The 14,028-nt window shown below is 39.7% G+C and overlaps 2 protein-coding genes across 2 annotated transcripts in view; both read left to right on the forward strand.

The window, feature by feature from the left end:
* ADAM10 (ADAM metallopeptidase domain 10) overlaps window positions 1-14,028 on the forward strand; it is a 41,890-nt gene that overhangs the window by 394 nt on the left and 27,468 nt on the right. The window contains 1 exon segment of the mRNA XM_031616490.2: window positions 10,731-10,881. Coding sequence (XP_031472350.2) covers window positions 10,731-10,881 — 151 coding nt within the window.
* LOC149916251 (uncharacterized) lies at window positions 38-10,724 on the forward strand. The gene is made up of 2 exons (XM_090148794.1): window positions 38-3,504; window positions 4,237-10,724. Exon 1 carries the CDS (start codon window positions 105-107, stop codon window positions 453-455), a length of 351 nt encoding a protein of 116 aa, XP_090004920.1. The 5' UTR covers window positions 38-104; the 3' UTR covers window positions 456-3,504; window positions 4,237-10,724.

Genomic DNA, 14,028 nt, shown 5'->3' on the forward strand with positions numbered 1-14,028 from the left:
CCGCCCGGGGCGCTCCCCCCCCCCCCCTCGGCCGGGCCCGCACCGCTCCTTCCGCCTCGGCGCTCTCCCTGCGGCTGGCCCGGCGCCCGAGCCCCGCTGCCGGGATGCGCCCTGGGAGGCCGAGGCGGCCGTCGCCTCCTCTCTTGGCTGCGCCGTCCTCCCTTCCCTCTCCCCGAGCTGCTGCGCTTCGGCCGGCGCTCCGCTTCCTCGGGACTTGGCGGCGGTGCCGCGGGCCGCTGCCCTCCCGTCCGGCCGCCTCCTTCCGCCTCGCCTCGGGGAGCAGCCTGCCGGGCCGGGCTGTGCGGGGTGACGGACGGAGGAAGCGGCCGTGCCTTCGGGACGCTGTGCCCGGCCCTAGGCCGGGGGGAACCCCGCTGCTGGGCTCTGACATAGAGACGGGAAGTTTGGACGGGCTCCCGCTGCGGGTGCTTCTCGGCTGGGGAGCTCTGCGGTAACGTCCCGACCCGTTCTGATAGCCTGTAACCAAGGTCGAGACACGACAGGAAAGTACTTTCGGTTTTTCACACAGTGAAGTGGATTTCGGGGCTATTTCCTGCACAGGATGGGTGGAGCGGCAGCTTATAGGGTTTCTTGTTTGGTTTCCTCTGTTTGGTTTGGCACTTCTCTTTATCCCGGCTTTCTGTGTATCAGCATGTCGGTTTGTGAACAAAGAGTTGACTCTGAATCCTGGCTTCTGCGCTTTATCAAAAAGTAACATCAGAGCACGGGAGAAGTTCCACAGGCTGTGCTTGTGGCAGCGAGGTGATGCTGTGATAATGGGCAAAGCCATCTGCAGGAGCACAACTCATCCCGTTATTTATATTGTTAGAAGCAAGCAAAAGATTTTCTTCATGACTTTTCCCTTGTGACTCCTATTAAGTTAAGAGAATTATTAGCATGCTTTTCAAGGCCTTCTTCTTTTCTAAACTAAACTGCTGGCACAATTAATTCAGTGATTCATTAACAGTTGTGAGAGTTGTAGGCAGGCAAGTATGCTTCAAAGTTCACAGCATTTTAACTTGTGAGCTATGCTCTGGATAGGTAGAAGTGACTTCATGAAATGTATTTTGTTCAGAAAGTTTGCATTATAGTTATTTTCTTTGAGAGAACAATGGGCACCTTCAGTGTTCTTGGCATTAAGAAGTGATTCTCATTTTAGCGGCATTCAGTGTTTGACAAGACAGAGCAACCTTGAAACAGCTTGATAATGCTGGGTAGGAGCCTAGGAATGATGGCTGATCTGCATCTCAGCATAAAGCTTTCCTGGACAAAGGGGGAAGTTTATTGTGACTGTTGAATTGAAGCTCTTTTAATACTAGAAGTATCAATTAGCTTCTAATTATATTTCTATAATTTCTTAAGTACTACACATTATTACTGAAAAACAGAGTTTTTCATTTAAAAGATTTTCTTCTGGGAGTGTTAATCCTGGGGAAAAAGAAAAACATCAGGTTATCAGTGTCACTGTGAGAACAATTCAAACTGGAAACAACTGGGAACAAAAGATACCTGTGCTCAATTGTGTATGGCTCCTCTTGTGTTCACTGGTTCTCCTCAAATCCTGAAGCTAAGTAATACTTCTCTTTAAAGGTGTATAGTTTGAAACCATGCAGGTACTGGAAATATGGAATTTTCAAAATAAGTTCTTAGTCCATGCCTTTTTCAAATGCTCTTCCATACATTTGGACCGTGTTGTGATTGGAACGTTTTTCTGAGATACCCAAACGTGTTGAATCCTTTCAAATTACTTGAGGCTTTGTCTATATACTCTTATTTATGCTCTGTTGAAATAGTCTTCAGTTAATGTTAAATAGCACTAGATTAACAGGATTGGTGGCAAGCTTAATTCGCAGTTTGTGAATCACAAAGTCAAGCTCTTAAAATATTAAGGTACAGTATAACTTTTACTTATGTACTGTTTTATTTGATGATTTATTTGAGGAGAAACATCAGGGGCATTTAATGCCTTAAAGAAATGTGTTTCAGTTAATTGGAAATCTGGAAGTCAAGTTAAAGAAACGCAGTCAAAAGTGATCACTGTATGAGTGAGGTGTAGTGCAGTGTCTGTTATGATGCTGTGTAACCATCAGTTGGGGTTTATGATTAGAACAGCAGTTACCAACAGTTCAGTTGGGTGGGGCCTGAAGCACTTCCTTGGTCACATTCTGATATTAGATATCTTTTGGGGCTGTTCTAGAAGTTTGTTTCTTTACTGTTGCAACTTTCATAAAGCAGGAATCCCAGCTGGTCACTTTGAATACCATTTCAATAATGTGAAAAGAAATAGGAGAAAGGTAGAATTTATCTTAAATAGGTGCGTATATATTACACTTCTAGTATGTAGTACTTGGAATTTTTAGGCTTGTGTAAAACAATATATAAAGTGAATCTTTGTTCTTTTTTGACACCCTCAGACTGTGTGTTCAGAGATGTGATCAGAGATCTGTGCTCTGGCTATTATCTGTAATTTTGACATCTATGAACAAGTTCTTAGTTGGGGGCAGTTTCATTGAATGCAACAAAAATGCATGCAAGTATATTAAACAGTATGTAATTGCAAATGGTGATGCTCTTTGAGGAATGGAAATAATGAAATGATAAAATCTGATCGTGATTTTTAGAAGCGTGGAAATAGTGCTAGAAAATGAGAAGGGAAAAAAAAAAAAGGAGATAATGAGGCCCCGGAAGGCAAGAGTGGTCATGCTCTGGCCTGGCTGGTCATATGCTGAATGTGATTGCAAATATATTTAAAAGATATTCTGATAAGATATGCTCTTCTATGTTTTAGGGCTTTTGAGCTTCTGTGTTTCAGTGCCTTGTGCTGCTGGATATTGAACAGCCTATTTCCCGCTGTGCACACAAGAAATTCTTTTCTGAACACATGGGGGAGTTGTGGGAAGGCATTTATAAGCTGTCAGCATCTGAGTGGTTAAGTTTGCATCCTTGCTATAGATGGAGAAGAACACCAGCCTTCATTAAAATGGCTCTCAGCCTTTAGCACGTATCTGGGATTTACAATTAAAGCACTTGAGATTTTATATGGCTGCATGAGATGGTGTCTGGTAAAGGCAGCTGTCAAGTTCTTTTGGAAATGCCCATGGCGATTAAAAATGAATAAAATCAAGTGTATATATAGTAGTTTTGAAATATTGCCACCCAAGAACCTAAGGCTGTAGTTTATTATTGCTTTTAAAAGGATCTAAAGGGTCAGTGATGGAGCCACTCTATTGAGCTACTTACTGAGCTGGTGCCTGGTGGTCTTTCCCTGGTCTTGCGCTTGCACTGCTCCTCCTTCGCTCCCTCTGCTGTTTGATGGCATGAGGAGCCAATTCAGCCTGCTAACTGAAGTGGAAGAAATGACTACTTTCTTGCCAAACATTTAACCTCTGCTGGTTTATTTTGCAGGGACAGGTTGAGGAAGAGCATAGGAATGGGAGAAAAGGAGGGTAAAAATGAAGCACACATCAGTTACTTTAGTGATACAGTATTAACTATGCCTTAAATGTGAGTTTTCAGTGAATCACTTTTGGTTTTTTGTTTTACCAAAAACTGACTTGAGCAAAAGAAAATACAATTTGAGTCCAGTCAGTTTTAGTGCCAGCTCAAGGGAGGGGCAAAAATGAGATGGATGAAAAAGAGCAGCAGGACCTGCCCTTCTGCTAGCAGTTGTGAAGCCACAGCCCAGATTAATTGCTTGGTGAAATTCTAGTTGGGAAATAGATAGTAGGGCTACTGGCTTTTGATGCACTTCGGTACAGAAGTACTGAATTTGAATGCTACGTACATTTCTTAATGCTAGTTCCATATAAAGGGAACGTTTTTAAAGAGACATAAACTATACATTTAAAAAATTTGGAAAAGTACAACTTCATTAAAATTACAATAAATATTGTCTTAAGGGTATTTATCACAAGCTGGAACTTCAAGTCTGCGAATCAGTGGTGATGCTTGCAATAAAGAGTTGTCTAGTAAGTTAGCTTAACTACTGCACAGTGTCTAGCAATATTTTGCGTTTTTTTCCACTAACAATCTTGAATTGCAGTTGAACTATTTGCTATTATTGTGCAAGTCTCAATCTGTTTGTCTTAACTTCACCTTTTAGAACAGTGCATGCTTGATTTATCCACATATTCTATAGACAGTTACCATCTTCTACCATGATGCAGAGAAACTGTTCACCTTGCTGACTTTCAGTACTGTGAGCTTCTATGTGTATTTCCTCCATAACCTTTGCAGGTACTGAGGTTGGTCTGACCAGTCTGTAGATCTCCAGGTCCTCCTTTAAGACAGGATGACATTTGTCTGCCAGTTGTCAGGAGCCTCCCTCTATCCCAAAGAATTTTCAAAGATGGTAGTCCCAGAATCACAACAGCCAGCTTCCTCGACACTCTTGGATGCAGCCTGCCTGGTCTCATGGATTTCAGTATGTCTATTTACCTTCCTTGCTTTACTCCCACAGACTGCAGAGGTTTTTCTAGAGGGGAAAGAATTCTTAATAGACTGGGGTCTGGGGCGGAGGGGAGAGCACAATCAATGAACATCAAGTTATTCAGCATTGACCACCAGGTAACAGTTATATATAGCTACTCAAAGCGTGCCAAGAGGCTTACAGCTAAAATCCTTTGTGTAATGTGTGGAGCTTAGGTGGAAGGTGAGAAAGTACATCTCAGGCCTGTTCAAGTAGGGTCTGTGGCTGTTCAGCAAGTAAGACAACTGTAGATTCTTGGAGCTCTCTATTGGTGCTGATGCACTCTAGATGCATACACGCAAGTCTTCTGCATGGACTGTCACCTTGAGATGTGTAGGCAGAACCTCTGGATGTTTTGTCCAATCTTGTTTAAATTAAGTTCTTCCTTTCATTTAATTCCAATTCCAGGAATATAAAGCTTTGTTCTTGGAGGATTTTTCTCTTGGGAAATGCAACATTTAATTTGACAAGTCCATAGGAGGCTGTACTGTCCAGTTTGAAGGCTGTTCCATTGGTATCTGTATCCTAAAGTACTGCTGTACTCTAGCTTAGCAGTTTCCCAAAGTATAATGTTGGCTTATTGCACTATAGTGCCTGGAAAGGCAGTGTGCTGTCTTTGATGTTCAGCTGATAGCCAACACGTGACACTTGTAGAACACCTGTTTTAAGCTTAGTCTGCTTTCTCATGCTTCAGTATTTCTTGGTGCAGGCTGGTTGCCAGCGTTTTTTCATAGATGTGTCTTGCAGGCTCCATTCCAAAACAATAGTTTTTCAATGACAGCAAGGTAGTCACAGGAGCTCATCAGAGTTTTATATTTGTGTGTGTGCCATTGTAACTGGTTGTTGGGATGTGCTGCTCTCAGATTCTGTAGCAGACTTCTTCCTTGTCAGTGCAGAATCTTGTAACTACAGAAACTGTACCTGGTGGATGTACCTGCCTTGTGCACCTCTGTGAGAGGCACCTCGTAGGTGTCTGAAGGTGTACTTGCAGTTTTGTGGGGGTGCTGCTAGTATGTGGTCTGGAACACAGAACCTGGCAAGGGTATTTGGAGACATCCCTGTACCAGTATGTATGCTGTATTGGAAATAAACATTGTCTTTCCATCTCAGCAAACTGCTATTGGCATCTGTCTCAACCCAGTCAGGTCGGGGTTCTTGCTGTTCTGAAATTCCCTTGGGCTAAATTAAGGTGAAAAGGTGCCAAACAATTGGTTAATTGTTTATTTGTATCTTGCTACGATATTTAGCACAAGACATGGGGTAGATATATGTTTATCTATACCTTATTGCCAATCAGTTGTGATATGCCTAGCATTACATTCTAATATAACCTGAAAAGGGAGACAGAGAGAGAAGTGAGAGGAAGACAAGAAAAGAGATCAGATGGAGAAGGAAAAAACAAATTTGTTGGTTTCAGCATGGCCTCTGTCTGACAGTGTTCAGATGGCAGGTGCACAGCTGACCTTTGAGTTGTAGCTCTTTTATTTATTGCAAAAAGGGGAGCTTTGCATACGTATCTGTAGCTTGTATGTATGATGGGAGTAGGTGAGATTCAACATTTGCACATGTATGGAAGGGGAGAAGGTTAGCACTGACCCTTTCTTCCAATGAATTGGGTCATAGAGACTGTCCCTTACCAGGTTGGTAATGTGGGCATCGTTTGCAGCAGCGGAACTCCCCAGATGGGCCTGTTGTAGGGATGGCTGTCCATCCTCTGAGGATGGATGCTCCACACCCTGTTCAACAAACATTTGGGGTTCCCTGTTCCAACTGCAAACCAAGCACTCAATTTCCATTCCTTCTTTGCACGTAAGCAGTGCTCCAGTACTTGAGGCACTGAAACAGTGTTGGAGTTTTTCCGTGGCACCTTGCAGTATATTACAGAAGTTTTTTTTATTTTACGGAATTTTTTTCTTACAGAAGTTGAGTTACTTATTAAGCTCCCTTTGTGAAGAAGAAAATCATTTCTGACTTGTAGATGGTTTTATTAAAAGGTCATCATGTATTGGTTTAGAGACTTTGGTCGCTACAGCAGCGGTAGCACTTTGCTTGCTTCTGCAAATGAAAGTTAACATGTATATTGAAGCTTTTGTTTCAACTCTGAAGTCCATCTTCAGGAAAGCTCTGAAATGGTGTGTGTTCCAGGTGGGATGCAGCTGCCGGGGAGAGTTTGTGTCAAGTGCTGGCTGTGAGAGTACTTAAGACATAAGGGCTTGGGTGGCTTTGGTGTTTGTTTACAGTTCTGAGGAAAGGGAAAAGAAATAGCACTGCTTCCCTTTGTGATCACAGGAGTGTATAACTTCACTTTAGCAAAAGGAATTGCTTTTTGATTTCAGAAGGGTTTAACTTCAGCATAACAGAGCATGTTGCAAGGCTTTTTAGTGTGAGAAGTCTTTTGCTGTCTCATTACAGCAGGTAGCATTTTAAAACTATTCTTTGCGTGACTCAACTTAGCTTTCCACCTGCTCTGGAGACCTGAAACAGGTGCAAGCATTGTTGGGTCTTTAGTAAGTTGTTACGCTTGAAAACTCGTTTCTGGGTGCCTGAAGCTTTTTAAAGAGTAACTTGCCTGACTGAGAAAAATGGCCCAAAGCAATGTAACGGATACATTCATAGTATTTTCCTACTGCAGAAAAGTGGAAGATAAATTGTTGGGATTAGAGAACACAGAAGCCTGCACGTTCTGCAGCATAGTAACTCCTTTGTTTTGATGAAGTTTTAGAGTTAGTTGTCATATTCTAGCTTACATTTCATTCAAAATTAAAGCTTCAGTTTAAGTGACACCAGTTAATTCTGAAGTTTTTCTTTTATCTGGTATCTAGAATTGGAAATCATGTACTGGCAGTCAGGTAAGTGTATGTTCATCAGTCTGATAAAACAACTGCACCTAGGCTAATGGTTTGTTGATGGAAGTTCTTTTGCACAAGGTGTTTGTGCTTCCTTTTGTGGGGGTGTGTCCACAAAGGTTAGAGAAACATAGGCATGGGCAGCGTTCTTCACTCTCAGCATTCTTCATGCTGCTTGTTGAAGCTTTGGATTTGTTTTGTCTCTTATTTAGAGTTAATGTGGACACGCTTAAACCACAAATTTTGTGAATGTTAAAGGCACCCAAGGAGCCTCTGTAAAACTGGATGAGAACTGACTTGTATTTGGAGACTGAAAGGAAATTAGAATGAAGTTTTGTTATTGGACTGCATTTGTCAAAGGCAGCATTTGCCTACAGTACTCAGAGGAAATTTGAATGCATTTATCTGCCATATATCATTACCTGAATTTTAAGGAGAGATGGCAGTATCATCTTGTGCATGTTGCTACTAAATGCAAGTGATGAGCTTGTAAGTATTAATTTATTTAGTCATTTTCTGTATCGCTCATTGAGGTGTGTGCAGGTGAGACATCAGTCACTTGGAAAGGAACAGAAGCACTGAGAAATTTATTGTATTAATTTAAATTAATAAATTTAACAACAATAAATACATGGGAAGGTAGATTTGTACTTTTGCTTCTGAAATTGTGGTGTTAGAACAATAACTTTTTTCCTTGTGAAAATGTAACTATTTGCTGTATATTACTGAGGCAAAGCTTGAGAAAGCTGAAGCATAAACTAAAGAATGTTTGTTTCTCTGTAAGTAGGAGGCTGAGGAAGGAAGGCTTTGAAGCTCGGTTTGGAGCCAGGAACAATGGAGCAAATGTGTACAGAACAACATTCTGTGTGAAAAATAACAAAATAGAAAACAGAGAAGGGAAGGAAAAAAAAAAAAGAAAAAGCTGTGTGCAACCCTGAAACAGATAGTGATACCTGACGTTATACCATTGATTTGTGGGCGCCCAGACTTCAGAATATAGTGCCAAATACTGCTGTGCTTAAGTAGGTGCCATGATATTGAAACAATTCTTGTATTTCTCCATGTGGAAAAATGTAACGATTCCAGGTTCAACCTGGAGTTGGAAGTCATTCTGCTTGTGTTCTGCGTTCTAATTTTATATTATTAGTGTATATAAGATCCTGGTTTTGTGCTGTAGCATTCAACAGAGACTATTCAGATTTTGTGTCAGCTTGATCTTTTCACTTTTCATAAGTGAGGAACAGATGAACTTTGGTACCTTTTTGTGGAAGGCAGTGTGCTCAGCTAGTCAACACGAGGCTGGTGCATTTAATGCACTCTGTCACCATGTGGCTTCTCTGATCACAAAAAGGATGGGACTGATGAACTTCAGCAGAAAGACAGTTTTCCAAAACACTTCATGTTTCGAAATGTGCTGCAGCAAAGGGATCGTGTGGGGAAGAACTTGTATGGAGATTTTTACTAAGCACTGACAGCTGTAAATACTACTTCTAGAAATAAATTGACAGCATATTGATTTTTGCATATCCACTAGAGTTGGTGCTTGCCCTTGGGTGATGCGATCCCCAAAGTAGTTTCTGTAATGAATAGCTGATGTTCAGGAACAGTTGGTTCTTTGGATCAGCTCTTTGGGGAGCTGATGATGCAGAGCAATACTGTGAGCCTTTGTTTCAGACACAGTGGATGTTTGCATGCTGGTATTATGAATATCAAAAACGTGCAATTACTCTGAATTCTTGAAACATTCTGCATTGTTTGATGTGTTTAATTCTTTCCAAGCTTAATGTTTAGTACATCAAGGAACATGATACGACTTGTCATATATAATCTGACTTTGAAACCAGAGCCACCAAAGTGACTTTCTCTTGAAAGCGGTAGATTGCAGATATCTAACTAATTCCTTATGATTGTACATTTAAAATACTCAAACTTTTTTTTTTAAATGTTTAAAAATATTTTCATCAAACAATCCTGTATGTGCTACCTATGCTTTAGGGTGGTTTGCTCCCCTGTTGTAGTCTTTTTGTCCTCCGCGTCCTCTACTGCTTCAACTTTAACTATATTTTTTGTTCTTTTGATCACAATGAATCAGTTAATGAATCAGTTTCTCTGAATTCTCCACACAAAGTCTGTGTTTACTTTTGGCAAGTAGATGCAACGTTTTTCAGGTGTGGTGGTTTACTGATGGCATCTGATTTGGGAGTGTGGTAAATGTTCTTGTGAAGAGTGTTTGTGGAGGATGTGCATAGACAGGGAATGGGGGCCCTAGGGGTTGTTTGGATATGAAAATACAGTTCTCATTAAATGAGTGCTTGCTCTCCACTTACTGTGTGTATTTTTCTATGATCATGTGGGCTATGTTAATTATTAAGAACATGAATCCTGGATGGAAACTGTGTATCAGTTTGGAAAAAATCTGAATTATCTTGAAGTCAATAATATGTATAGTGGCTCCTTGCCTGGAGGAAAGTAATAGCCTGTTAGCTTTCTCCTTGATCCTGCTCTTGTGATTACCAGCCGGTGGGCTGTTTGGTAGGCATCTGAGCAAATCTCAGCAGTCTATCTGACAGGTGTCTGGGCAGCACAGGAAGTTTTCTATCGTGTTATTGACCTACTAATGCTAACCTTGGTGTGAAAAATACTGTGTTGAAGTAAAATACCTGGTGTTTAGTGGAAATACAAGGCTGATAGCATCATCCTTTATGTGCATGTTTCTAGATCTGCAAACAACTCTCAAATGCTAGTGCCTGTGGTCAGTTCTGCATCTCTCTTCCACCACCACAAGAATCATTTTCCACTTTCTGTCATTCATTCTTAAGCAAATCAGAAATAATATCTTAAAAGGAAATATTCAAAATAAACTGAACTGAACCTTTAACAAAACTCTCCCACATGATGGAACATTCCATGTTATACAAATGTTGTATTTCTGGATGGTATGATTTGCTAGTAATTTTTCTTGACGATCTGGCATGTGGATTGTATACCTTTTGAGTAAGTATTTCAGTGTGCCATGAGAGCAGAATGAAATTGGATGTATGGTTCTTTTAGGGAACCAGAAGAAATATGTGTGAAGCTGTTGGACTTGGCATGTTTGGATGTGAAACATGTCTCAAGCATTCCTACCGACAGTGATGTAGTTTGCATTGTGGAGTAATTTTGTTTGAAATGAAAGTGGAAGGTGTCCACCTCTGCACTATAACTGCAAGTGTTTATTCAGTCTGTAGAACCAGAATAGAATGAATCTGAAGTGTACAAGAAACTGAAAAAGACAGCTAAAATGCATGTAGAGTGAAAATTGGGTTCTCATTGCCAGATGTTGTGCTCCAAGATGTCACAGCTCATAATGTGGTTGTAACCTGAGTAAATTCTTAGGCATGGTAGCCTGCTAACCTTTACTTTTTTCCTCTTCTCAGGTCAGTATGGAAATCCTCTAAATAAATACATTAGACATTATGAAGGATTATCTTACGATGTGGATTTGTTACACCAAAAACACCAGCGTGCCAAAAGAGCAGTATCGCACGAAGATCAGTTCTTGCGCCTCGACTTCCATGCTCATGGAAGGTTAGTGATGTTTCTAAAAGGTATTTGCCTTAAGCATTTTAGTCCTATGTTGTTTTTTTTTTTTAATTATTGTGATATATAAATGCTGAAATACAGTTATTCATGTCTGAGGGAATATACTAAAATGCAGTATTGGCAGTTTATAGCAAGTGTTTGCTCTGGTGTCCAGTGTAAATGTCAAATTGTTGCTTGTAATCAGTCGTTCAAACTTGTGCTGGTAACTGTTAATGCACTTCAAAGATTCAGTAAAAGTAGAACTGGGAACAGAATTGCAGCAGATTCTGACTTTATTATGCAGCCATGGCATATTTGTTTACAAAAACTATGCTGAACTTTGAGTGGATTTGCTTTACTTGAGGAAATGCACAGGTTCAAATTGCATTCGAAAGTACAAATTTGGCCCCGGAGTGTTCTGTTTCACGTGTAGTAAAATGGCATTTTTCTGTGTAGCTTAGCAATTATTTAACATGGAGAAAACATAATTGCTGTTACAAGATTGCTTAGCCATACATTTAATTTCTGATTGAAACTTCTTCAAATAATGAAGTTAGGTAGTCAGTGTGAGTAGTGGAAGTATTATTTGTGGATTTCATTTAGAAAGTGCTGCTTCCTACTTTGTTTTTTTTTTTATAATTGAGAAGAAAGAGAAAGTAAGTTAAAGTATTTCTGTCTTTGCTTTTTTGCTGACTGCATCCTGCACAACACCATTACCTTAATATTTTTTTAGGAATGTGTAACACCCTTGCTTGTCTAATTATTTCAATTACAAAGGAAATAACTAATGCTTGATAAATATTTGTTATCCATATCTAGAAACACAGGAAACTTGACAGAGCAAAGGTAATACTACGTCTTTTGAATCTGTGTTTAGAATGTTCATTTGAGTAAATATTCTCCTTCTGCACTAGCTTGTAATTTCTTCAAGGAATGAAGTGTTGCTATTGGAGGTACATGGCACAATGACTGAATTTCAGTGCACGTTTCCAAAAGGCGAGCGTTAGGGTTGTATTTGCAACTGCTTTAGAATAGCAACCAAAGTCCTAAATTTGAAAGCCAGTCCTTAAATCCATGTTTTTGGGTGTGATCTTAGTCCAAGGAATGTTATTATTTAGTGGATAGTCCTGCTGTTGTAACTCTGCCTTATCTTCACAGACAATCAGTAGCCTTTCCTGCTAAATTCTTTTTATAAACTAGGTCTTTGTTTTGAGTTGGCTTCTGATGAAATGGTTGCCTTATGGAAATAGGAAACAATACAGAAGTTGTCCGAGTTTCTACTGCAGTTCACTGCTGGAAGTAGCAAATGAAGCTAGCTGGACCATAAATGTTTTTATGTTGCATCATTGTTCTCAAACATTGTTTGAGAAAACTTTCCTTATTTAATCTTCATCTGAAAATCAGAGTATGTGGTTTAAAAACAATTTTTTCAAAATTCTTATTGTTGGAGGATCTAGAATAAAACTGTCAGGTTTAATGCCTGAATTCAAACAAACCAGCTGCTAATTAGATGCTAAAACACTAGCTCCATATGGCACTTAAGATCACTGAAAGTAGGCTATGAATTCTTTTGAATTATTAACTGTGTACTGTAGATGAGTTGGCATTGTTGCTTCAGGAATGGTGCAAAACGTGCATATTCCTGAAAGGCTTGAAGTAAGTAGGAATTTTTAGAACAGTAAGGTTTTGTAGTTCATATTGTTTTAAAGCAGTGCAGTTGTGTATCTCACACATGCCATTTTACATTGAATGTTTTGGTGTGAATTAATTTAAGGTGCCCTTTGGGCCTGAGGAAGATTCATGCAAAATTAGTGAATGGACAGTGTTAGTGTTAGCCTGGGCGGGAAAAGGTATGTAAATGGAATAAGCAGTGCTTATGGCACTAGGCTGCAATACAGTGAAAGAATTTACTGTGATATAACTTCATTTTGTATGTCAAGGTAATGTCAGCAATTCCAAAAATTATGTGGAACATGACTAAAATTGAAAGGATATATTTGACTTTGTAAGCTCAGTCTTGGTTGATTAAACCAAATGTATATTAAATACATATTTACTGTCTTTCACTTACTGAATATAGCCCTTCCCATGCAGAGCTATATCTTTTTCAGTATAGGCATTTGCAGTATATTGCAGAATATCTTAAATTGAGAATATCTTAAACTGAGCTCCCATCAACTGCAGATGTCAAAAATATGCTGGATACTTCACTATTAGAAATTACATTTTGAGGACAGAACTTGAAAACCTTGCCTTGTGTTGGATGATCTCTGAGCTTTAGAAAATAAGAAAATAAGAATTCCTGACGCTCAGAAGAATGAAGAAACTACCTCTGTGCAGTGTTTATCTGTGCTGTCAGCCCTTCTAATAACTTACACTTTCTATTTTTTTCCTGGTTTGTCCTCTCAATCACCAATCTGGTCTAGCATTAGGTGGAATGGTTGGTGGCCCTGCGTGTGGCAGGGGGGTTGGAGATTCATGATCCTTGAGGTCCCTTCCAACCCTGGCCATTCTGTGATTCTGTGAATCTGCAGCCACTTTCTCCCATCCTTGTTGTTGGCTCTGATTGGTCAAGCCGCCTATGCAACATGAGTGAGGGAACAAGTGGAATTTTTCAAGCAGTACTTAAACACATGATAACATTTTATTTCTAAATTAAAGGTACACCAAGAGCTTTTTTCAGATGTTTTGCAATTTAATTACCATTTTTTATAGTGTTTTTTTAACCTAAAACTATATTTTAAAAAAAACTGTAAGTTGTAAAGTTCCAAGCTGCTGTGGAACATCTGGTCTCTACATAGTCCTTATAATAACTGTTACTGGAAGTGCTTGCAATATACCTGCACCATCACTTCTTTGTAAGCAATACAGATAAAAAGGCCCTTCATGAAATACTTAGAAATACTTTTTCAGTTGTTCAGTATTGTTGGATTGTTTCTATAAAATCTGAAAAATATGAACTTCAAGAATAAAAATCCTTCTCTGTGTTTAAATTTGTGCTTAGAAGTCATTGCAGCTAATTCCAGGGTTTTTTAGCTCAATTCAGGTCTTAAAAATCAGCTCTGTAGGAATAAAAAGCCATAAAGACTGAGGCTATGTCAGTTGATGCAGCTGGAATAATGTGTTCTTCAGTCTTCACCTGAGACAGTTTAT

Source organism: Phasianus colchicus, chromosome 12, assembly GCF_987193195.1.
Source record: "Phasianus colchicus chromosome 12, bPhaCol1.hap1.1, whole genome shotgun sequence".
In the NCBI taxonomy this organism is placed as follows: domain Eukaryota; kingdom Metazoa; phylum Chordata; class Aves; order Galliformes; family Phasianidae; genus Phasianus; species Phasianus colchicus.

Coding starts and splice junctions, on each gene's coding strand:
- LOC149916251 (XM_090148794.1), top strand. CDS start 105: ATGCGCCCTGGGAGGCCGAGGCGGCCGTCGCCTCCTCTCTTGGCTGCG.